Here is a 26,573-nt window from a genome sequence, read left to right as displayed (position 1 = left end):
CATGACATTGCAACCCCACTCTCTCTCGTGTCCCTCCCTCTCTACTCTCTTTGTTCAAGCCCTCACTCCCTCTCATCAGTGCTGTGGTAGTAATGCTGGTCTCTGATTTCATCCTCACTTCCTCTAATCCATCCTACCCACTTCTGGAGTCTTCTGGAAGCACAAGTACATTGCTGCTACCACATGGATTCTGTTTGTTGGCTGACTCAGAGCTGAGCCCTTGGTTGGACATTCATGACCTTCCTGATCTCAGCCTTCCTTTGCAGTGTTTTCAACCACTAACCCATTCATGCTCATTTACATCTACCGAACTTTAGAACCTAAATGCACTCCTCTCCTTCTTTTGCCTGTGTTCCTTTGCTCATGGTATTCCCATGTGTCTTTTCAAGTCCTACTATTCTTTAAGACCAAGCTGAAAGTTTTCTTCTCCATCCTTCCAGGGAGAAATATCCTGTCTTTTCTTCTGCATCCTTTAGCCCATTGTTCTCATTGCTCTTGTGGTACCTGTTGGAGTCCGTATGGTGCGGTAGTTATTTGTGTCGACATCTCCGATGCCCTTCACACACAGCAAACTATGTGGGCAGAGGAGCCCATGTCTCTGTTCCCCACTGCACATGTTGTAGTGCTGTGGACGCAGAAGCTACTCCAAAAATGTTGTGAGTGAATGAATAAATGAATGAATGAGGTTTTGCTTAATGCAATTTGCTTTGCCATTCACTATTACTACTAGAACTTCACATTTTCACAGTGTTTGTGTGAAAATTATCTTTATCTATTCTCTGACCAATAACATGGTGCAGTTTTTTAAAAATTTTTTTGGTGACATGCACATTCTCACATACTGTAAACTACTATACAAATCTGAGTTGTTATATCATTATTAGAAATTATTTAATGCTTTCTGTGGTTATTGAATTAGTAAAGGTCAAGGCTAAACATTTCATACTCTACACTAGTTGGCATGTGAGATAGATAAGGCAGGAGTATCAAGCGAGAGAGAACAACTCAGCATACTACCTGCCAGTTGAAAGCCCAGATAACACATATATAACCCAAAAAACAGTGAATACAAGGCCCTAAACTTCCCCATAAACAGTGAGTACAGAGTTTGATGGACATACAGTTTTAAAATAGGCGTGCCATGTGTCCTTGATAAAGCAGTAAAATCTAAAAGGAAACCATAATTTGAGTTCAAATATGGTTCTATTCCAAAGATGTGAATGAATTTCTTCTGGTTTTATTTTCATGGTTTTATTCCTCAATGGCTGAACTGCCCATTTCTCAAAACTAACTTTGCTATCAGATACATATATGTATACTTAATATAAAAACTGAATGAATAATTATGCTCTGGAAGAGTGGTAAGATACCCATTAAAGTAGCAAAAATAAATAAAATAATAACACCTAAATCTGTCCTAAATTTTGGAGAATCTAATATAGTCATATTGGTGACATTGAAAATTGGCTCAGTAATTCTAGCAGGCAATTTGGCACCATATAATAAGCGCTATAATTCAAAGTGACAAGTATGTGGACTATGTGTATTTCGTACACATTTCTATGTATCAGTTAAGTGAAAGAGAAAAAATAGAACTAAAAATAGCATCTATTCACTGATTTCAGCTGACAGTGTCTGTATGTGTATTAACATATAAACAGAGTCCCAGAAAATTTAGAATATATAAATAAAATTTAATAATTATTAGATTTTTTTTCTATAGAATTAATTAATTTGGTTTTTTTTTAATTTAGAAAAATCAAAAGAACTAATTCATGTTACTTAAATACCTTCAGAAAAGGGATTAGAGGAATTTTCATCAAAGACAGTGATTATGAGACAAGTTAGTAGCAATAAACTGGTGCCCAGTAACTTGGTCTCTGCATTTCTGAGAGCTCACATTTCTTCTGGGCTTAGTAGTTTTATGGAAGAAAGATCAAGAATTTAAGTGAACTTAGAAATCTTTCTCTTTTAAGGCAGCTCCTCACATCATCACCAGGGTAGAGAAACCAGATGCTCTGGGAAGAGATTGAGAAGCTGAATCTGTCACTGCTTCTAATTCCCATTTGGGGCAAACAAAACAATACCCAGATATGAAATATTTTCCAAATGAAAAGGATACTTTAGTTTTAACGAGGCATTCTTTATTCCCCAGATAACAATCACTGTGGAAGAGCCCATTTATTTAGCAAATGTGTTATTTTGGATTGTGGAAAATTACATTTTGGTCTCAGTTTAAGTACAATGTTAAAATAAATAGCAGAAAGGAAACTAGTTGATAGTTTTAGAAAGCACTAATATTAAGGACTATTCAGGAAGAACTTTCACTAATATCTATTGAGTTTGATCACTGTGAATGGTTACATGCAGATGAATTGTAGTGGTTGATTGATCTTTGTGGTCTCTATGGCGCCTCCTGAAGGTGTGAGCTGAGGTCCTTTTGGTTTAATTTGTATTGATAGTGCTTTGTGTTATAATGATAGAACTTTAGTCTTAAAGCCCTGTACCACTTTTTAGGCAAAGATTGGAGATCCAGAGTTTGGTGGTATGCCTGGGGAAAAAGCAAACAGTGGCAGATCCAGAGCTAGAACCCAGGTCTCCTGGCTGGGTAGTCAGCTGGCGGGAGCTGTGCAGAGAGTTCTCCCTCCTCAGCCCTCTTGCCTTCTCCTACCCCTGCCCTCCACCAGGGGCTATGTGAACTTTTGGCATGGCAGTTGTACCTGGAGCACTCAGCATGTTCGCTTACTTCCCCGCTCCCTCTGCCCAACAGCAAGTGTCTCCAGCTGCCCCTCTCATTCTCCAGTATAAAGGAGGAGTGGGCATGGTGATGCATAGAGGCTGCCATGTGGAACAGCCCCTATGAAAAGAGACCCCCACCCTGGAACAGCCCTGCATCACACAGTTACCTGAATAGGAGCAGGAGCAACTATACCTTCCTTTTGGAAACAGATAGAAAAGTTTAAGTGAAAATCTCGAGAAAGTAGGTTATTTAGATTTCCCTGTTTAACCATGTAAACAGCACCGACATCAGTTATTATCCAGCTGGTGGCCCCATCTGTGTGCCTCAGTACCCTATATCCACTTATCTCTCACAAGTCAGCTCATTTTGGAGAGCTATCGTGGAGACCTGCTGATAGTACATTTGTCTCTTATTAGAGAAAGAAATTGTCCTGGAAATACAAAGCAATGATGGCAAATGATGTGAAAACGAGACAACAAATAGGCAATTGTAACATAGGGAGTTAGATTAATCTATTCTTGCCACTGTTCCAAAGCAAACAAAAAGAAGACATTTTTAATCGAAACCATTTCTTACAATATAATTCATAACTGTAAATTGTGTAAGCAAGAAGGAATGAATTTATATTACCTCGCTTAATTGAGCAGGTCTTTGACTTGATAAATTTATCATCACTGTCTCAGGAAAATGGAGCCATTTTTGTTTTTGCGCTTGCCGTAAGGAAAGTGCTTCCACATAAACAGAAAACCAGATTAGAAAGAAAAAGCTTCAGCCACATAGATATTTTCTAGGCTAAATGTCATCCTCATATTTTTAAAATCTTCATGGAATAATAACTGATTTCCACAAGGGCACCTCTAAGACTAACTTGATTTCATTGTATTCAATTCTGAAAACGTATGCATTTTTTATGAGCCGTGAAAACAGGGACCAACTTGTAATTGTCTGAATAAAAATTTCTCTTTCTAATTTGCCCTTTACTGTTGACATTAAGTGCGTTAGAATTATTTCTGGACTATGTCACAAAATATCCATAATTAATACATACTGTGACTGGAAAGATTTGAAAGGACAGTACCTAGACTCTAAAGATATGGCTGAAAATCAAAAAATCCAACTAACTGGTCAAGGAACAATGGATTTTCAAAGCTAAGGTCAAGCCTCTGCAGGGGAAAGGAAAACTGGGAAAAAATTAAGAGGTAGCCTATTATATTTCCAAACTGTGTGGTATGCAGAAATAGCCTACACCTGCAGGATTCAAGAAAAAGTCACCATCCTGGAGGAGAGGTGTGGTCATTGAGGCAACTCTGGATTCGTACTGTACTGTTTCTTCCATTGCTACTCAGAGTCATGATACTTTTATTGGGGTGGAAAGGCTGAGGACAAGCTGATGGGGCCTTGCAGAAATTCTAATAAAAAGAAGCCACAAAAATCAACTTACCCGGAGGCCTTCTTCAAAAGAGATAAAACTTTAAAAACTATCATCTTAAATGTGTGGATGCTTGCATTCTAAGAAGGACATAATAGTATAGCTATGCAGATTCAAAAAGAAAACATGAAATATAGAATTAATGAAAGCAAAAAAAAAACAGACTGAATATTTGTGCAGTGTTTTTGAAAGGAATGGTAATTAAAAAACAATTAACATTTTTATAGCTGTATGACATAGTACATTCCCTTTCCCTTCCTACCCTCCTGGGCACATTCCATTTTTATCTTCCTCGTCTTCCTCAGTGTCACCACTATCATTAGCATTCATTGAAAACCAGCTCAGTGTGAGGATCACAAAGGAAACATCATATGATTACTATAAACCTTAAAAAGGCTTATAATCTAAAAAGGGAGAAAATGCCGATAAAAATAAAATCACTAGACACAGAGGCATGCTAATATAGAAACATAACCAGGCCATACCAAGAGATATGGAAAAAGTAATGTTGGTAATGAGTAGGAAGTCATTACCAGTCCCTTCTCCCAAATGCATAAAACGAGACCTTGTCCAGTTTAAGCCCTGGTAACATTTTAGCATAAGGACATGTCATTAGATGTGATTCAGAAGACAGTATTTATGATAATCACTGGTGGTGATTCAGCCCTTGAGGAAAATGTTCTTGTCTTCATCTAATACTATAACTTAGTAGCTTGAAAGTGTTAAATTTAACTTTCAGATCCTTGCTTCATACGTAGTAGTAGTTGAGGATTGGGGAAGATTTGGTTTGTTAAGCCAGACTCTTCCTTTTTCCTACTTTCCTTCTTCCTCCAGAAAAGGAGCAGACCACTGTTCCCAGGCGGTGAGGGGAGGGTCTCCGGCACAAGTAAAGGCACTCACAGGTTGGGCATTGGTAAGAGTTTGGGGTAAGGTTGCCAGATTTAGCAAGTAAAATACAGGAGGCCCAATTAAGTTTTAATTTCAGATAAACAAAAAATAATTTTTTGTATAAGTGTATCCCATTTTTGTATAGTATGTCCTATGCGATATTTACACTTATATTACATGGGACATCCTTTTACAAAGAAATTATTTATTTCTTATCTGAAATTCCAACTTGACTGGACTTCCTTTATTTTACCTGGCTACCCTAATTTGGGGTCTACCCCAGGCTTGCCTTTGAAAATACCAGTTGAGACCCCACCTGAGTGGACTGGGGAGAAGCAGTTTATTGCACACTTGTGTTTCTTTACCCTAATGTTGTTGCTCCTCTGTAGTCAGAGAAGACACCCTGCTAAACTGATGCGTGGTGAGCTTGGTCACCCGTCTGCCAGCCAGTGAGCAGCTAGGATCAACTGCTGACCTGGAGACCATTCTTCTGTGAATCTAGCTTTGTGAGGAGGCAGCAAAGGAAAGACTTACTGACTGTTCCTCTTCTTCTGTCTTGAAGGGAAAAAGCTAGTTAACTATTTTGCTTTCAAATTACAAAATATTTAAAAAAATGTTTTTGGAAAACAACCTAAATGTCCAAATTATAGTAATCATTGCTAATACTATAAATAATATTTAACACTAAGGGAAAATGTTCATCATATAACAAATGGAAAAATAGTATGTTCAGTATGATTGTGGTTTTGTTTTTTAAAAGCACATTTATGTAGAGAAAAAAGCTGACAGGATATACATCAAACGTAGGCCTAGATATTTGGATGATTTAAAAATTTCCTTTATCCATATTTTCTAAATGTCCTATAGCAAGCATACTACATTTGAAATAGAGAAACTAAGACATTAAGATTTTTTTAATTACAAAATCATCTTTTGAAAAAATTTTTGAAGTTATATTTAGTTTCTATAATACTCTTGTCTTGCAGAGTTAAACAGAACCTAGTTTTTTAGAGCTGAAAAAAGACTAAGAGTCACAGAACCAAATGGCTTTTCCAGTAAACATCATGAGATTTGTCTGTCACAAAATAGACAAGGTTTTCATGACTTACCTGAGAGGCTGCCCCCAGCCCTCTGTCTCAGATTGGAATGTTGGGTCAGCGATTGAATTCAGCAACCAGTCATTATGCATTAAAAAATTCAACCGTTACTAGCTATCCATTTCATTCAGTGAGACCCCTTTGGTATATGATATTTCTAATGTATTTGAGCCTAAATAATATTCTTCAGGTCAATTGCTTGTTCCTCTTTACAGTATGTAAAATGTTTCTGCTTTTCATCGAAGAAATGAGTCATTTGACGTTTGTATTGTTTTCATACAGCCGATGGAAAGTGTCTGGTGTCGGTTGGTTTAGACGATTTTCACAGTATTGTATATTGGGACTGGAAAAAGGGAGAAAAGATGGCCACAACAAGGTAAGAAGCTGCCGGGGTCTGACGGCATCCTGCTGATTATCATACTTCAGTAGAGGTCAGTAGTTTTCATTTTCTGGTAAGATTTCAAGCTCAGATGAAATTCACATAGATAGCTTAACACCTAAGTGGAAACATTGCAATATTTTATGGTTTCAAACATGATTTAAAGCAGTTAACGTTTGTGTCAGGGAATTGGAAAATTCTGAAGTCCTTTCCAGAGAGTTGTTCATCACTTTGCTTTTAGTAACATATGCATTATCTATATCAAAGCTTTTTACCAGCAGTAGAAAAGCAGCTGTTCTCAGGCTTGTGCCTTGCCCCTTGTTTTTCCACTGTCTTAGCATCTGGTGAAGGATTGTCAATGTCACTGGAATCAGCAGTACCATTTGTCATGAGGCTGTGGCATACTGGAAAGGAGGCCCTATCGTGTGCATCTGCCACTTGCTTTCAAAGCAGGCAGATTGTTTCCCTAATCTCCCCATCTTATAAATAGACTTTTCAAGACTGACTGCTGTTTATAGACCACCTGTCCTCCCTTACCCCAGCCTCCCTCCCTGCTGAATCAGCCCTATGTCTGAACATTACTTTCCACTCCGACTTACATTGGGCTTAGCTGTTTGCCCAGCTGTAGTCAGAGGTCAGAATAGCTGGCAGCCAAGGCCCAGCAATACAATTTGTTGCCGAAGGCAAGTTACCTCTCTGCTAGTTCTTCCCTGCAGTAACCAACTTCCTTTCCATTTTGCAATATAAAATCACTTTTAAGTGAATGGCTTTGAACCTCAATATTTACTTTTTAAATTAATATTTCCCTCCACAATATCAAATATGAGAAAAAAAGTTTTTGGCAATTGGCTTTAATGAATGAAGATCTATAAATTGCTAGAGACTCAGAGGAGGAGCAGATGGAGCCTTGAGGACTCCAGCTGACCGTCTTAGGAGAAAAAGAGAAGCTTTTCTGATGACTGCTATTGAGATGGAATTTTTGGCAGCAAATGGCAGCTCATCAATCCGCCTGCCCAAGTGGTTTTTCTTTCGTCTCTCTTTCTAGTATTCCTCCCTGTTGAATCACTCCCTCTAGTACTGAGATTCAGCTCCTGGTCAGAACTGCTTTCCTCCTAGACGAACACACTGAATTTTCGTTTAATATTTCTGATAACCTACCATCTACATTACAGATAATTTCAGGCAAAGCACTTGTCTGCATTTCAAAAGCAACAGAAATGCAATTTTCCTGCTAGAAAACTCTCTGCGACTGTGGGTAGCTCACCAGCTGTATGCCAGAAACAGTAATAAAAATGAAAGAAATATTTATTAATATAAAAAAGTATATATTTGACATGCTTAGTAGATAGTGTTACTTCTATTTAATTAAATCAACACAAAGTGACTTAACACCATTATGTTAATAATACAATTTATTTTTGGAATTTCTCCCAAGCCTTATGTCACATTCCCAAAACAGGACACCTGCAGAATTGCCCTCAGAGAACCTTTTTGCAATTGCAACATTAACCACTGCTCTTTCCAAGAAGTACTAGATTTTAAGATAATAAATAATAAATATTTATTAAATATTTACACAATATTTAATAAATATATAATATTAATAATAAATATTTATATAAATAAGTAACGAAACAAACAAATAAATAAAAGTTCTATTTATGGCCTTAAGTTAGGGTACTTAAATAGATAGAAACTTTAAAAACAGAGACACGAAAGAAGTGACAGAGAAACAGAGGTGATACTTTACTGATGGTACCCTGCTGGATTCCAGGAGTCCTCATAGCTCCTGGGGGGCCTAATTTGCTCTCAGAGAATGGCTGACTCAATGACACCTCTCGCTGTGCACTTCTGTGTCTCAGTCATTGTTAGCGTTGCCACTAGCAAGGGTTAACAAGAAACCTGCTTCTGGCAGCCTGCTTTGTTCTGGCAGGGTGATGTTCTACAACAATACCCATCATCCAGGATGTGAGATTTCCCCTCGGGAGGGGCGCAGTTGGTAGCCATGATGGCACCACCGGCAATGTTGCTGGTGCCTGGGGCTAACGTGTGTCTCCTGCACAACACTGCGCTCTCAAAAGTGCCCCCTCAGTTGTGAAAATGTTTAAATGAACCTACTTTTTATCAGCTCAGAGAAATTCAGAATTGGCACCTAGAGATTGCTATGAGCTTTGATCCAATCTATTTGAAAATTTCTTTGCATCTTTGCTAATTTTCATAGATGATTTGTCACCTCCATTACAAATTAGTTTAATTTTTTTTTTCCTTTTTAATGTTGTTCAGATTTTAGTCTAACATACGAGTAACCCATTTCAAAACCAAGGCCAATCTTTTTTTTTTTTTTTTTTTGTGAGGAAGATCAGCGCTGAGCTAACATCCATGCTAATCCTCCTCTTTTTGCTGAGGGAGACCGGCTCTGAGCTAACATCTATTGCCAATTCTCCTCCTTTTTTTTTTTCCCCAAAGCCACAGTAGATAGTTGTATGTCATAGTTGCACATCCTTCTAGTTGCTGTATGTGGGACGCAGCCTCAGCATGGCCGGAGAACCGGTGCCTCGGCGCGCGCCCGGGATCCGAACCCGGGTCGCCAGCAGCGGAGCGCACACACTTAACCACTAAGCCACGGGGCCGGCCCCCAAGCCAATCTTATATGGGCACTAGTTAAGTGGCCTAATATCAGTGTCAATGAGGGCAGAATAATGAGATAATTAATCAGGCGCCTCTAGTATGTCCCTTTACTTGAATTTCCATTGCACCGGTAGCATGACTTTGGGGGACAATGACATAATTATTGACATGCTTCATCTCAGAAGTTTCAACAGTAGGAATCTTAGGCAAAAGGTGCAGTTATCAAGGTGCCTAACAAGAATACTTCCAAAGTTAGTGTGAAATAGTTGTGCTACTAGAAAGCATAGGGAAAAAATGTAGGCCCATGTAGAGCAGGTATGTAGAGCTTCAGAAAATGCATTTCTGTACTAGCTTCGTTTTCGATCTGTTTTAGGTCCCTACCCTTACATACAGTTAGTGAATATGATGAAGTCTCCTGCATACCAAATGAACACCTTTTCTTTCTCACTTTCTTTTTTAAAAATGTGTATCTCTTGGGCCAGCCCCGATGGCCTAGCAGTTAAAGTTCGGCACGCTCTGCTTCGGCGGCCCGGGTTCGGTTCCCCGCCACGGAACCACACCACTCATCTGTCAGGAGCCATGCTGTGGTGGCAGCTCACATAGAAGAACTAGAAGGACTTATAACTAAAATATACAACCATGTACTGGGGCTTTGGGGAGGAAAAAAAAAGAGAGAGGAAGATTAGCAATAAATGTTAGCTCAGAGCAAATCTTTCTCAGCAAAAAAAAAAAAAAGTGTATCTCTTTAAAAATAACATTTATTATTCTTTGCTCTGTTTTCAAAATAATACATGATCTTTATAGAAAAGTTAGAAAGCATAGAAAAGCACCAAAAAGAAAATGAAAATCATCCATAATTCCACTGCCCAGACATAGCCATGGCTCATCTTAGCGCATGTTCTTTAGTGTATATTCTTCTAGTGTTTTATCCATTTTTATTCATGAGGTATTATGCATACTGCTCTGTAACTGGCTTTTTTTTTCACTCACCAATATATCATCTCACTGTCTTCTAATTTGTTACCTGGCTTATTCTATAATATTATCCGACATCATAAGCTATTTTAAGTCTTTTTTGGAGGTGGTGTATAAATCAAACAATCACTCAGTCTTCCTGTTGCGGGCTCCATCACGAAAGAAGAGAAAACCACATCTCACGTAGGGCTGGGCCTCTGTGCAAATGAAAGGGCTCCAACAGGAGATTTGGAAACCAACTCACCTGCTGTGCAGCTGCCCCTGGCTTCTGGAGGAGGGGCATTTCTTCTCGCTTCCCATGGCTTGCTGATAGGGTTTAAATGTGGCCATATGTGGTGAATTACCTATGAGTCAGGCTGGAGGAATTATCCTGTGTTTGGGCACCAGTACAGTCTTCTACATTCATACTCTTTCAGTTTAGGACCTATAAGTTTTTCCATTTTGTTTTTCTTACACACACACCTGCACACACAAACAGTTGTAGGCAGATTGCCTATGAATTTAACAAGTGTCTAAAGTAAAATAACAAGTATACAATGAGTGTTCTTTATTTAGATGTTGACATTAACTAAACATTTACATGCCATCATTAGTCAGTTTAGAACTATAGCCACAATAGAAACAACATTAGTGTTTTTATGACACCAAGAAATTAGATGATAACTAAAAAGTTCCCTCAAAAAAGAAGATTTTTCCCACTATCTAAATGTTTGACGTTGTACAAACACAAACAAACAAAACAATGCTCTTTTCTCTCTAGGAACGTCATTTGTTGTATCTGTTGTCAATTTTCATTTCAGTTTTCTCTAGCATCTTCTCTCTAAAGTTTATATTAATGACTTAGAACCTGTGGGATTTTCCTTCAATCCAGAAATCTTTAGATGCTTAACATCTTTTATGGTATCTGATTCATTTCTCCTCTTTGTGTTAAGCACATTTTCTCTTCTCTTTTATCCAAACCTTTTTCTCTCTGTCCTGATTGTTCCTGATACATCCAGTGATGTATCTTGGCTCTAGGGTCCATGCTTCACTTTAGACTTTCAAAGAGACAAAGAGAGAAAGTTCAAAAATCAATTCCTTATCCTTTCCCTGCCTCTCACTGCAAGGCCCACATTCTTGTAGCCATAATAGGTATGGAGATGCTCTGTTCTTTACTTTTCTTTTAACTTCTTATCATGGAAATTTTCTAAGTTACATGAAAGTGGAGGAAATAGCATGATGGACTTCCTTGTATTCATCACCCAGCTGCAGCATCCTCCAAATGGTACAAATATCTCCCCCCTCATTTTTGTCTTTCACTTTTTTTTGATAGAATATTTTAAAGAAAATTCAAGACACCATGTTATTTGACGTGTATATACTTTATTAGACATTTCTAGCAGAAAAAGGCATATTTTTTAAAACCATCATGCCATTATCACAACTAACTAAAGCAGCAGTAATTTCTTTTATCTATTATCCAATTCATAATCAAACATTTCTGATTGTTTCAAAGAAGAAAGTTGGTTTTTCAAATCTGCATCCAGACAAAGCCCACACATTGCATTTGGTTGTTACATCTCTTAAGCCTCTTTTATTTTATAGCAGTCTCACCTTTTTCATGCCATGGATACATTTGAGGAACCCAGTCCTTTGACCTATAGAATGTGACTGATTCTTCATCGGAGCATTTCAGGCATTCCCCTGCATTTCCTATAAATGGTAGTTAGATCCATAGGCTTGATTAGATTCATGTCCAGTTTTCTCCTTAACATTTCATTCATAAATAAATCATATACCATATACTTCACCCATTTAAAGGGTACAGTTCTATGGCTTTTAGTGTATTTACAGAGTTGTGCAGTTATCACCACTCTCTAATTTCAGAACACTTTCTCTACCCCAAAAAGAAACCCCATACTCTTTAGCACTACTCTGCTTTCTGTCTCTATGGATTTTTGTATTCTAGACATTTGATACAAATGGAATCATACAATATGAGTTTTTGTGACTGGCTTCTTTCACTTAACATAATGTTGTCAAGTTCATCTATGTCATAGCGTATATCAGTACTTCATTCCTTTTTATTGCTGAATAATATTTCATTGTGTGGATCTACCACATTTTAATTTATCCATTCATCAATTGATGGATATTTGGGTTGTTTCTACCTTTTGGCTATTAGGAATAATGCTGCTATGAACATTAATATTCAAGGTTTTGAGTAGACATATGTTTAATTTCTCCTGGGTATATACCTAGACGTGGAATTGCTGGGTTATTTGGGAACTGTATGTTTAACATTTTAAGGCACTGTCAAAATATTTTTCAAAGTGGCTGCGCCATTTTACATTCCTACCAGCAATGGATGAAGGTTCTGGTTTCTCCACATACTCACCAATACATTATTGTCTGTCATTTTCATTACAGCCATCCTAGTGGATGTGAAGTGGTATCTCATTTTGGTTTTGATTTTCATTTCCCTAATGGCTAATGATGTTGAGGATGTTTTCATGTGCTTACTGGCTATTTGTACATCTTCTTTGTAGAAATGTCTATTCAGACACTTTGACCATTTTTTAATTAATATGTTTATTTTATTTTATTGAGGTCATATTGGTTTATAACGTGTAATTTCAGGTGTACATCATTATATATCAGTTTCTGTATAGACTGCATTATGTTCATCACCAATAGTCTAGTTTTTATCAGTCACCATACGTATGTGCCCCTTTACCCCTTTTGCCCACCCCCCCTACCTGCTTCCTCTCTGGTAACCACTAATCTGTTCTCTTTATCCATATGTTTGTTTATCTTCCACACATGAGTGAAATCATGCCGTGTTTGTCTTTCTCTGTCTGGCTTATTTCGCTTAACATAGTACCCTCAAGGTCCATCCATGTTGTTGCAAATGGGATGATTTTGTCTTTTTTAATACTTTGTCCATTTTTAAATAGGGCTCTTTATCTTTTTATTAGTGAGTTGTAAGAGTTTATGTGTGTGTGTGTATATATATGTATATTCTGGATACAAGTCCTTTATCAGATAAATGATTTGCAAATATTTCCTCCCGTGTTCAATTTTTTAGACAAAAATACCTCGTAGGTACTTCCTGTTTCATCACATCAGAAGAAACGTAATCAATAGCATACCAGAGGGTCAGGGCAGTGGGAGTGGTACTTCCCAGGTACAAGCGATAGGGCTAGATTATCTGTAGAAAAACTTTAAAAGAATAATGAAAGCCAGTCTGCTTTTAATTATTCCCATGAGCAGCAATTCTAAACAATGTCAGGGATGGAATTCCTCTCCCTCAGGGCAGACTGCTCCTCCAGCATACCCCCATGGAACACCACTGCACAAAATGTGTTGTTGTCCTACTCTTAGTAAGACTCAGCTCACTTATGGGATCTGGTAGTATCAGCCTCATCCTTTCATTATAGTTTCCCATCATTGTATTATCTAATGGCTGTAGCATCCATTTACACCTGTGGGCTAAATTGACTATTTAATTAGAGGTTGAAAATGGTAATTTTCAAATTCTATCATTCATTCTTTTTTTTTTTTAATTTTATTTATTTATTTATTTTTTCCTCAAAGCTCCAGTAGATAGTTGTATGTCATAGCTGCACATCCTTCTAGTTGCTGTATGTGGGACGCGGCCTCAGCATGGCCGGAGAAGCGGTGTGTCGGTGCACGCCCGGGATCCAAACCCCGGCTGCCAGCAGCAGAGCGTGTGCACTTAACCGCTAAACCACGGGGCCGGCCCTATCATTCATTCTTCATATTAGTATAATTCTTCTACAAATAAGAATTTTCCCTCATGAACCATTTGGTCTCTCTAAAATACATTTCACACCAGAAGTAGTCCTTTAAATATTAGGGTTATTTGTTCTTTGTCTATGACTTGCAGATATTTTTCCCAGTTTGTCATTTGTCTTTTGAGTTTGCTATGGTGTTTTCCAACATGCAAAAGGTTTTTATTTTTAGGTGGTCAAATGTATCAATCTTTTCTTTGACTGCTTCAAGATTTTGAGACATAGTTAGGAAATATTCCCCAATCAAGTTAAGAGGAAATCACTTATAATTTCTTCTAATCTGTTATGGCTTTATCTTTACATTTAGATCTCTAAATTGTTTGGAATTTATCCTAGTATCTATTATGAGGAACAGATCCAATTTGATCCTTTTCCATATGGCTATCAAGGTGTTGCAAACACCATTTTTCTTTTAAATAGACTTTATTTTTTAGAATAGTTTTAGATACACAGCAAAATTGAGCAGAAAGTACAGAATTCCCATATACGGCCTCCTCCCGCTTCCCCCAAGTCCCCACCTCCCACCAGAATGGTAGATTTGTTACAATAGATGAAGCTACATTGACACATCATTATCACCAAAAGTCTGTAGTTTATGTTAGGGTTCGCTCTTGGTGTTGTACATTCTGTAAGTTTTGACAAATGTATAATGACGTGTCTTCCATGTAGTATCATGCAGAATAGTTTCACTGCCCTAAAAATCCTTTGTGCTCTGCCTGTTCATCCCTCCCTCCCTTCCTCTGCTCTATCCTGGCAACCACTAATATTTTTACTATCTCCTTAGTTTTGCCTTTTCCAAAATGCCATATAGTTGGAACTATATGGTATAATTTCAAATTGGCTTCTTTCACTTAATAATATCCATTTAAGGTTCCTTCATGTCTTTTCTTGGCTTGATAGCTCATTTCTTTTTAGCACTAAATAATATTCTGTTGTGTGGATGTACCACAGTTCTTTTACCCGTTCACTTACTGAAGGGCATCTTGGTTGCTTCCAAGTTTTGCCATTTATAATTAAAGCTGCTGTAAATATTCATTTGCAGGTTTTTGTGTGGGCATATGTTTTCAGTTACTTTGGGTATATACCAAATGTGACTGCTGGATCTGATGGTAAAAGTGTGTTTACTTTAATAAGGAACTGCTAAACTGTCTTCCAAAGTGGCTGTACCATTTTGCATGGCCACCAGCAATGTTTGAGAGTTCATTTTGCTCCACGTCCTCACCAGCATTTGATGACAAGCACCATTTATTTTAAAAGTTCCTCTTTTCCCCACTGATATGAGACCTTGTCTTTATTATATATCACATTTTAGTATTCATTTGGGTTTCTTTCTAGATATCTGTTTTGCCATTGGTTTGTCAATCAATTCTTGCACCAGCACCATGATGTTTTAATTATGAAAGCTTTATAAATTGTCTTAATATCCAGGAGAGCTACCCTTCCCATTTGCTCTACTTTTTCAGAGTTTACTTGGCCATTCCTGCTGGTTTATTCTTCATAAGAACTTTAAAACCTAGGTGTCTAACTCTGGATTAAATACAAACAAACACCAAATGCTCTTTTTATTGGAATCCAGTGGTATTTATAAACAAAGTTAGGGAGAATTGACATCTTATGATTGAGTTTTCCTTACCAAGAACATAGGATATATTTCCTTTTATAAAGTCTGCTTTTCCATCTCACAGATGTGGATTTTTTTGTTTGTTTTACTCATTTTATATATTGCACACTTCTTGTTAAATTTATGCCTTGACTTTTTTTTTTTCCCCTGAGGAAGAGTCACCCCAAGTTAACATCTTTTGCCAATCTTCCTCTTTTTGCTGAGGAAGATTAGCCCTGAACTAACATCTATGCCAGGCTTCCTCTATTTTGTATGTGGGTCACCGCCACAGCATGACTGACAAGTGGTGTAGTGTGCACCCTGGATCCGAACCCATGAACCCGTACCACCGAAGTGGAGCGTGCTGAACTTAACCACTTCGCCACGGGGCCAGCCCCAATACCTTGACATTTTTATTGTTGTTCATAGTCTTATCTTCCATTATACTTTTCAACTGGCTATTGTATACATTAAGGTTATTGATTCTGCATTTAATTTTATATACTGCAACTTTACAAAATTATCTTGTTTGTAGTTGTTTTTATATTATTTTGTTTTGAACTTTCTAGGCATATAATTATATCCTCTGCAAACAGAAATAGTTTTATCTCTTCCATTCCAGCTCTTGTGCCTTTAATTTTTAAAATCATGTCTAATTGCATTAGTTAATATGTTCAGTACAATGTTAAATGGTAGTGGTAATAGTCTTGTTCCTGGCTTTATTGGGAATGCCATTAAGTAAGGATATGACTTTTGAGTTCACACAAACACACCATGAATAAGCTGCTGTTCCAGCACCTTCTGTTTTTAAAGAAAGGATAATGGCACACAACACCTGGAGAGCCAGCCTGTCTATAGTTGGTCTTGAATGAATATGGGTTTCTCAATGAGAGTCAAGGACTGCAGGGAAATATAAATGTCTAAGAGATAAGTCTGAAGCATCTATTAATTCCTACTTTATTGAGTGTTAATTGAGTGGTTTTTTAATCACAAATGAATGTTAAATTTTTGTCAAATATCTTTTCAGCGTCTGTGAAAACTATAGCATAATTTTTCTCCTTATATATATTAATATGATGAATTGTACAATTTGATTACTTAATAATGAACCACCCTTGCATTTGGTCATAATGTATTATTTCTTAGTGTGTTATTGGATTCTCCTTGTTAATATTTTACTTAAGTTTTTTGTATCTATATTCGTAAGGGAGACTGGTCAGTCATTTTCTTCTTGTTAATTGCTTCTCTTTTATGTAATAAAAGCTATGTCCTAATATACTAGAGAAGACCATTAAATAGTCCATTAAGACCAGGAAACCCTTAGATTTTAATGTAATGACTCTATCCTCTAAAGCAGAAATTTCCTTGGCACTGTGGAATTCCAGGTCTATAGCTCCAGGTCTACAATAAATGCTCACATATATATTTGTCCTTCTGCTCTTGGGTTATAAATCTACATTTGTGAATGCACGGCATCCCAAAGTGCCTTGAATCAATATATGACATCATTCTCTCTCCATGGACGTGAGCCAAGGGCTTCAATTTCTAGTGAATACATTTCTAGCTGCAACTTCATTTAACCCAAAATTATGCCTTCTGCAGCAAGGACATTACATTTGAAACTTCTCATTAATGCTGTTGCAGTGTCTTCTCCCTCCTCCTGTACGAGATCCCTGTACCCCGAGAATTACTCACAATCCTATGGCGGTGGCGTTAATTTAATCTTATGGAGACATTCTGGTCCATTTTAAGTATTTCATTAATTTTTTTAAAGCATAATTAAGTAGCTTTTAGTAGCAATATTAGAGTAATAAGAAAGGGCTCAAACATGTGAAGAAAAGCCAAAGCTCATTATTTTAATGCAGACCCCATGTGTATTTTAAATTATCTTCTAATTTAGTTGTCCTGTTAGATGTGCTTAATGAAAGTTAAAACAAATGCATGCTTTTAATAAAACTCTGTATCATTACTTCCATCAAAACTAGAATCTTTTTTTCCTATTTGTCTCTTACAGAGGACATAAAGATAAGATATTTGTGGTAAAGTGTAACCCACACCACGTTGACAAACTGGTTACAGTTGGGATGAAGCACATCAAATTCTGGCAACAAGCAGGTACTATTTTTGAGGTTATCATTTACTCCAGCTGAAATAAAACCACCACCACTACCTGGCCTGTCTCTGCAATCTAAAATTAAAATGTGCCTAAAAGATATTGTCTCCCAAATTCACTTTGGACTGCTTAATGTCTAAGCTGTGAAACTTAGAACACTCTATATGATGCTATGCATATTCATCAATATCTAGAAAGCTTTGGAAAATGTTCTGCTGTAAAAATAATTATTTTTATATTTGGTCATCTGTTCTGAAAGCAATAATTATGTTGCACTGCTGAGCAGAAGTAAAATAATCACGTCGGTTGGGTGAATACAATTTTCAGTGTTGTGAGGGTTCCTTTATTAATTTATCACTGAATTTAGCAAGTGAATTAAACCCTGACACTACACACAGTAGGTGGTCAAAATAAATATTTGTGGATTATAATGTTGGTAATAATGATGAGTAAATAAGCATGACAAACACGGAAGGATATCTTATTCTTCCCACTAATAAGCCATACCTGTTATTGCTATTGTTTCTGAATTCTAAGTATCAGCTTTGGTACCAAGCTCAATCTTATACTAGACAACATATAAATAAGCTCTGGTCAGTGCTTTCTGCTTTTAAAGAAGAGATGATGGCACCCAGCACGCCTGAAGAGCCAGCCTGTGTGTAGTTGTCTGGAGTGAGTCTGGGGTCTTCAGTGCTAGTCAGGAAGTGCAGGGAAATGTGAACATCTAAGGGACAAATCTGATGTACCTTCTCCTACACAGTGATTCATTTTTCTCACCCCAAAGTTGCTGTGATAAAAATTGAGGCAAAATCTATATAACATGTTTACGTTTTACATTCACAGCCAGTGCTATTTTCATTCTTTTTGGTCAGCATTCCTGAACACTTTCTTGGCTTCCCCAGGCACTTAGTCATTCCTTCCTCTGGCTGGCACTGAACTTGGTTAGACGCATGTCTCATTGGACTGAGATGCATATTGAGTCCTCTGTCCAACCAGACCCTAAGTTCCTTGAAGGCAGGAACTCTTTCTTTTCATCTTTATACCCCAGCATTGACCACTGTGCCAATCACGAAGTAGGGATTCAAAAAACACTGAATTAATAAATGAGTGAATGAGAAACCTTTTTACAATATTTTTGTTTATGATACTTTCTGCTATTTTTAAACACCTTTATGTCCACAGAATATATAGACACATTGGGTTTTTCATTGAAGATAGTTACTCTTACATGCTCATGGAAGGTGTTAATTTTTTAAAAAGTGGTATATATTCCTGGTCCACTCTAGGTGGGGGCTTCACCTCTAAAAGAGGAATTTTTGGAAGTGTTGGAAAATTGGAAACAATGATGTGTGTTTCTTATGGGCGAATGGAAGATCTGGTGTTCTCAGGAGCAGCTACTGGAGATATTTTTATTTGGAAAGACATTCTGCTACTGAAGACAGTGAAAGCTCATGACGGGCCTGTGTTTGCCATGTATGCATTGGATAAGGTATGGTATATTTTTCAGAATTTGGTTTTCTCATCAGCTTTCTAAAATTATCAGGTAGTCTTAGAAAGGTCTACACCAAGAGGATGCCCGTATCTAAAAATAGTACTATCTGAATTATGAAGTAGTTGTCATGAACTTCCAGTCAAGAAAGACAGGGAGGAGAGTACAAATATTTTTATAATTTGTCTTTCATTTATAATGATTTCATTATGTGCAATTTCTCTCCACTTTTTTCACACTTGTTCTTACTGGCTCTCGCTCCTAGGAACTCCTTAAGAAGTGTTGGGATAAATGTAGACACACACTAACAGAAGAGTCCTGAGAAATATTTCAGCATTGTTCTCATCCTTGGTGGCACAATGAGCAGAGATCTGGAAGTACCAAATGGTTAGATTATTGTCCCATTCGTCAGTTTGACCACAAGTTATGTTGATAACCAATTTGTTCCTTTGTAGACAGGTTCAGCTTTAACAAGAGTGTTAGAGTGAAGTTTTTTCACCAACTGTATTAGTCAGGGTTCTCCAGAGAAACAGAGCCAGTAGGATATACATATACATATACTGTATGTATACATGTGCATATACAAAAAGAAGATTTATTATGAGAAATTGGCTCATACGATTATGGAGGCTGAGATGTCCCACTATGCCGTATGTAAACTGGAGACCCAGGAGAGCCGGTGGTGTAATTCAGTCCAAATCCAAAGGCCTGAGAACCAGGGAGCCAATAGTGTAAATCCCAGATGCGATGTCCCAGCTCAGTCAGTGAGACGGGGGTAAAAGGGGATGAATTCCTCCTTCCTCTGACTTTTGTTCTATTCGGGCTCTCAAAGGATTGGATGATGCCCATCCACATTGGAGAAGGCAGTCTGCTCTACTGAGTCCACGAATTCAAATGCTAATCTCATCCGGAAGCACCCTCACAGACACATACAGAAATAATATTTAATCTGAGCACCCTGTGGCCAGTCAGGTTGACACATAAAATTAACCATCCCACCAACCATATTTCCACTGAAGCTCATCTTTGTCCTGGTCTGTCCAGCTACCCACCTGCCTTGCAATGTTTCTTTATAAAGATCACACGTACCTTCAGTGCTATGAAAACACTTTCTTCAATCAATTTGCCAGAAAAATATCAATTTTTCATTCACTGCTAGTTTGCTGGTGGTACAAGTTCATCTGTGCTCTCTGACCTCCAAACAGTCTAAGCTACCCGGTACACCTAACTAAGCCAAGCCTCATTTTGCATTTACCTGTTCCCAGGTAAATATGCTGATCTGCTACAGAAGTAGGTTCTTGTTAGATGTGCAACTATGATGGTTGTTTGAGTGGTTAAGCTGTTTTTCATTCGCAAATTTGTTTTTGTTAAACTGCAAATGTTAGAAAAGATTAAAGCAGAATGCAAAATTTTTGTATGCCCAGAAGTTGATGTGACATAACTTGTTTAAACTCTTAATTGCTTGGTAAGTTAAGCTGAAAAATCATGAGAAAAGACAAGGATATCACAGTATAATATACTTCATTTAAGTTTATTTTGGGGATTGAATCTCCCTGGGTGCAAAATCTATAATAAGAATAAGGATATTTAATGTAATAACCTTCTAAATATTATTTCCTTGTGAACTTCATTGAAACACAGTAAATTAAAAATTTCTAAGAAAATAGAATGAATTATTCAGTATTTTCCTCAAAAAAGAAAAGACTTTTCTAAGAACAGTTGGTGTATATAAGTTGCCAGAAAGGAAAACTAATAAAGCCAAGAATCATAAGCTTAGAACAAGAATAAAGATCACTGTTCAGTAAAAAATATCCAATATGTTAAGCTTTTTACTTTCCAGGTTTTGTAAAAATTAATCTGGATTTTAATTATTGTGGAAATCGATGTCCGTTGAACAAAATAGCAGGATAGTTTTGTTATATGAAGTATCTAAGTTACTCTTAATGATAAATAATGATGTTTTCTGCTGGTAACAATCATTTTTAATTATGATGTTAATTCCAATTCATTCAGTAGGAGTCTATAAGATACCAGAAACTCTGCCAGGCTTTGAGGCTGGTCCTGTTCCATAGGACTAGCTGGGGGACCAGACACAGAAACGGCCATCCATGATCCAGGATTGCCAAGTGCCAACCAATGTGCTAAGGAAAGTGCAGGGGACACACAATGAGAATGTGCTTAATCCTGCTAGAGAAGTAGGGGAGAGATGTTTCCAGAAAATAATGTAGTGATATTATACATTATCATCAGATTTTCCAGTCTCCTATACTTGGGAAGAAAACACAGACAAAGCTGCTTTACCCAAGGGGGAATCCTTTTCACGCCGGGTGGGTAACTTGTTGTTTTGATGTGTATATAATTCTTCCCATGTGTGCCTTCGCAGGGTTTTGTAACAGGTGGAAAGGACGGCATCGTGGAGCTCTGGGATGATATGTTTGAAAGATGCTTGAAGACTTATGCCATTAAAAGAGCAGCATTGTCAACTAGTTCAAAAGGTGCCACTTGCAAATATGCACTAGAAATCTTTCTGTTCATAGAGATGGAAAAGATAGTACTAACATTCTTGGAAAACCATTGCCAAATCAATTCTCTTTCTTTCTTCCACATTCAGAGCTCTCAGCCCCTGGTGGAAATATCAAGGATGATTGCCTAGTACCTAGTACTTTGGAATTATAAAAACAGAGTTTATATTACTGTCAATCTTTTTATTTTTTGTTCTATTAAATACAATATTTACAATATTAAATACAATATGTCCCCCCTTCCCTCAGGCTTACTATTGGAAGATAACCCTTCAATTCGTGCCATCACTTTGGGACATGGACATATCCTGGTGGGAACAAAAAATGGAGAGATCCTGGAAATTGATAAAAGCGGCCCAATGACACTGCTTGTTCAGGTACTATCTTTGTACATATTCTAAACCACAACTCACATCGGAGCCGGGACTAGGGTGAGGCAAGAGGGGCGCTTAGGGTACAAAATTTTTAAGAAGACACACACTTTCAGGGTCGTGCAAGAGCTGTATCAATTACTGATTGATGTGTAACAAATTGCCACAAATTTAGCAGCTTAAAACAGCACACATTTATTATCTTATGGTTTCTGTGGATCAGGAGTCTGAGCCCGGCTTAAGTGGATCCTGTGCTTAAGTTTGGGCAAAGCTACAATAAGAGCCAGGGCCGTGGTCTCATCTGAGGCTCAGGAAGGATCCAGCTGAGGAAGGATCTGCCTCCACAGTCACTCGGGTTGTTGTCAGAATTCAGTTTCTTGTGGTTGTAGGACTGAGGGCTTCTGTTTCTTGCTGGCTTTTGGCCAGAGGTCACGTTTAGCTCCTAAAGGCTGCCCACAGTTCCGTGCTATGTGGGGTTCCCTAATATGACCGCATGCTTCCTCAAAGCCAGCAAGGGAGAGAGAAAAAATAGACACTACAGTCTTATGTAATATAATCATATCATCACATACATGTAATCATGAACATCTATCCCCTTTGCCATACTTTATTGGTTGGAAACAAGCCACAAATCATGACACACTCAAAGGGAGGTGATTACGCAGGAGTGTGAAAACCAGGAGGATCATGAGGGTCACCTCAAGAGTCTATCCATCACAGTTTGCTCTCTGCCCACCAATTAGTCATGTCCCTACCACATGCAAAATACATCCCCCCACCCCAAGGTCCCCAAGAGCCTTATCCCAATACAGTATCTTCTAAAGTCTGTAATCTCATCATCTAAATCAAGTCCAGGTATGGATGAGGCTCCTTGGCTATAGTTTCTCTTCGTCTGTCAATCTGTAAAACTAACAAGACAAGTTATCTGCTCTGTACACACCAAATATACAAATGTCTCTGTAGATTTTGTGCCTCACTCTAGTCTCAGCCCTGTTTACATAAACACGTTACATACTCCTTACCCTCCCACTCCCCTCAAGAATTATATTCAGATACAAGCAGATTAAAATAAACATTAACAAAATCCTCAAAGATCAAAGAAGTGGTAATATCCCACCTGAGGGGGTGGTGGTATGTGGAGGTGAGCAGAGAGTCCTGCCCGATGTGGTGATGGATGGACTTTGTTTATAGATGGAAGGGGCACAGGGAGGGGTGAAGGTGTGTTCAACAGTTGAAGTAAAAGCATACGCACTGATGATGTCAGCTTCAGGACTCCTGTGGGTCCAGTGGAGGAGCTTCGCCTCCTTCCCCTGACACGATTCATACCTGTGGGCTTGCTGTGTTAGAGATGAACTCCAAAACCCCACTGAGAGGGGCCCTCTGATTTGCTACACCCTGGTCTGCAAGCACATCATGGCTCAGAACACTGTGAGGTTTTAAAAATGCGTGTGCTCGAGCCCCACCCTAGATAACCTGAACACGAATCTGTGTTTAAACAAAAATTCTGTGTTAAGAACAAACCTCAAAAGCGCTCTTGCTGACTGTGTCAGGCCGCAGGGTTGAGAACTCGGCTGGAGACGCGTCCTTGAGATGTGACTCGTTCTCCAGCTGCTCTTGCTTTGCTTGTTTCTTTCCAAACGAATTTCTTTTCCTTTCTGGCCATGACTTCTTATTTAATTTTATTGAAAACTGTATATTTCCTTTTAATCTTTAAATTTGAGACTTTAAATTGTTTCCATACATGCTATATTGCTAAATATTTTGTAAGATTTATGCTATGATATGATTTAAACCATACTGTAAGATTTAAGTTATAGTTGAGCTAATTTTGTTTAAGTATGCTTTAAACTTGACAATAAAGACTTTTCACTTTTTTGCTCTATACAATTCTATTCTTTCCTCTATTTGTTTCTATTGCTCTAATAATAAAAATAGTCACAGGTACCATTTATTGAGTGCCTACTATGTGTCAGGCAATACTCTTGTACAAAATTGCTCATCTCCACAACAGATAGGCTCCGTTGAAATTGTTTTATAGATGAGGGACTTAAAACCTGGTAAATTGCCCACAGCCACATGCACAGAACTGCAGAGCTGGGTTTCAAACCAAGGTTTGTCAGATACCAGAGCCCTTTCTTTTTCACTATGACAGGCTGGTCCCCAAATGTCTCTTAGCACGGAGACTGCAGGAAAGCAGTGGTCCCCTGAGCTATGGGTGGGCGGTGTGGCTGGTGGAACCATCTTCTCTCCTTACATGTGTACCATTCTTTTCCTTTTGTCTCAGCATCTCTCTTTCCTCTTCTGGTCTGTCACTCATTTGCTGTTTCCCCTAGATAAAACTCAGTAGTTCAATTCAATCAGTGTTTCTTGGGCTCCTCCCGAGATCTGCCCTGTGGTATGTGCTGTGCGTGGTGGAATAGGGGTTCCTGCTCTCTGGGGGCTCAAAGTCCTGTTCTGAGAGAGGATAGACACTGAGGGAAAGTTAAGAAGCAGTAGAGGCAGCGTGATTAAGACCATCAACTGTCTTACTGTGGGAAGATATCAGAACCACTTTTCCAGTGTCAGTAGCATGGCAATCCAATGTCACTTGGAATGGACTGCTTATTTTTTGAGAGAAGGAAAGCTAGTTTGGGGGAGGAGACAAATGACATGAGGTGACTTCTGAAAATTCCCATTGTAAATATACTTTGAATATAATCAGCTCTCAATTATTATCTGTTTATTACCAACTCTTTATTACAGCTTTATGGGTGATCAGTAGGAAAGTAAGATCCCAAGCTCATTTCCTTGTGCCACTCAAAATACTTCCAGCCTGCCTTGCTCACTGTCCATTCCTATATTATACAGGAGTTAAGATAATCAGATTAAGGAGATATAATTTTTAAATTAATATATGAGGCAATAGTTTGAAAGGGTCTCAGAGCCCCACAACTCTGTCTTCACGCAAAATTTACAAAGGGACTTGGTCTGTAAAAGAGATCCAAGCAGATCCTGTCTGGGAGGCAATGGAAGTTGCCCTGACCCATCCTCTGACTGTGACCTTGGGGGTGGGAGGCTTCTGAAGGGAAGAAAACTAGAAAACTAGGGACGTAGGGTGCTCCAAACCCAATACATTCAAAAACGATATCCCCACCCTTCAGCCCTTCTCAGATATTTGAATATCAGCTGTATTTGGAACATTGTATCTTCTGCCAAATTACTGTTTTGCTCAAACAGCTTCCCAGTTAAACCGGAATCATCCAGTTTCTCTTTGGAAAGCCACCTGTTCCCCAAAGCATTCCAACTAAACACCTTTCGGGTGTCTGTGCATAGTCTTCCTTTTTGCTTTACTAAGCAGAGCCTTTTTATAGTTAGCCACTAAAAACAGAAATTCCATAAACAATCTGGCCTGTTTTATTGCTCTGTACACTAATCTATTCTTTACACTGCTTTACTGAGTGATAAATTATAGGAATCAGATTCATTTTCTCCCTAATTGTTCATTTTTTAATACTGTTTTATCTCGGTTATTATTCTAATAAGTGTATTTGTGATAAGATATAGGTATGTGGAATTGGTCCAATGCCTATTAATTAAGCAGTTTTCTGATGTTCACTGTATAGAACAGTTTGTGAACAAATGCTGAACCTGAGCTGTACCCAGGACACGTGAAATGAAAATTTAGCTCTCTTTATTTCTGTGCTGCCAAATGCTGTACATTCAAAGGATGAAAACTGGATTAACAAGAATATTGCTGTCCAGTTCCTCTGACAGAGATAGGTGGTACCTCTGTCTTTTGGAATATGGTTTTATTGAAGGAAGTGGTTTGTGTCATTATGATCAAGCAGTTTTGCAAGGAGGTACATATATACTGTGTTTATTCAATGTCAAACAACAGGATAGAAGGAGGGAATTTCATTATTCACCCAGATGTTTCTAAATGAGAAGATGTTTGGCATCATACAGATAAAACTTCAATGAGTCTGTATTTTGCATTCCAAACGAATGCTTTAGCATTTAAGTTTTAGATTTAAGTTCAGATGAAAAAATTATTCGGTGCAATCATTTTGGCTCAAAGAAGCTCAAACTGTGTTTATTCATATTTGAACCTGTTTGGAATATTCTTGGGCTGAATATGCAGCACAAAGCTGCAGAAAGGCTAGACAAGAAGCATGAACCGAGTTGATGTTGCCCTGTTTCCTCTCCCACAGGGGCACATGGAAGGAGAAGTGTGGGGGCTGGCAGCTCACCCTCTCCTGCCCATCTGTGCAACAGTGAGCGATGATAAAACACTTCGCATCTGGGAATTATCTTCCCAGCACCGTATGCTGGCAGTACGGAAACTCAAAAAAGGTACGTGACATCACCTTACACATCTGGAAAAGTATTCACAAACAACAGAATGTGTTGGATTTATTCATTTATTCAACTAATATTTACTGAGAGCACCTGTTTTAGGCCCCAAAATATGCTAAGCAATGGGAATTCAATGTTTGTTGCTACAGTTATAACTAAGCACTTGTAGAATTATTCCAGAAGGCTAGCCTGATCCATCGGTGCCCAGCTCTA

General features: G+C 38.0%; 1 protein-coding gene across 8 annotated transcripts in view; it reads left to right on the top strand.

The window, feature by feature from the left end:
• The window catches only part of EML6 (EMAP like 6), a 263,596-nt gene that overhangs the window by 170,851 nt on the left and 66,172 nt on the right, over positions 1–26,573 (top strand). For all 8 annotated transcript variants that reach the window (XM_058551235.1, XM_058551232.1, XM_058551233.1 and 5 more), the window contains 6 exons: positions 6,437–6,530; positions 17,545–17,645; positions 18,930–19,132; positions 21,516–21,627; positions 21,904–22,031; positions 26,216–26,357. In XM_058551235.1, coding sequence (XP_058407218.1) covers positions 6,437–6,530; positions 17,545–17,645; positions 18,930–19,132; positions 21,516–21,627; positions 21,904–22,031; positions 26,216–26,357 — 780 coding nt within the window. The remainder of the gene's footprint in view (positions 1–6,436; positions 6,531–17,544; positions 17,646–18,929; positions 19,133–21,515; positions 21,628–21,903; positions 22,032–26,215; positions 26,358–26,573) is intronic.

The sequence above is a fragment of the Diceros bicornis genome, chromosome 12, assembly GCF_020826845.1.
Source record: "Diceros bicornis minor isolate mBicDic1 chromosome 12, mDicBic1.mat.cur, whole genome shotgun sequence".
Classification (NCBI taxonomy): Eukaryota; Metazoa; Chordata; class Mammalia; order Perissodactyla; family Rhinocerotidae; genus Diceros; species Diceros bicornis.
Note: the sequence above shows the minus strand (reverse complement) of the source record. Positions and strands in the feature narration are given on the sequence as shown.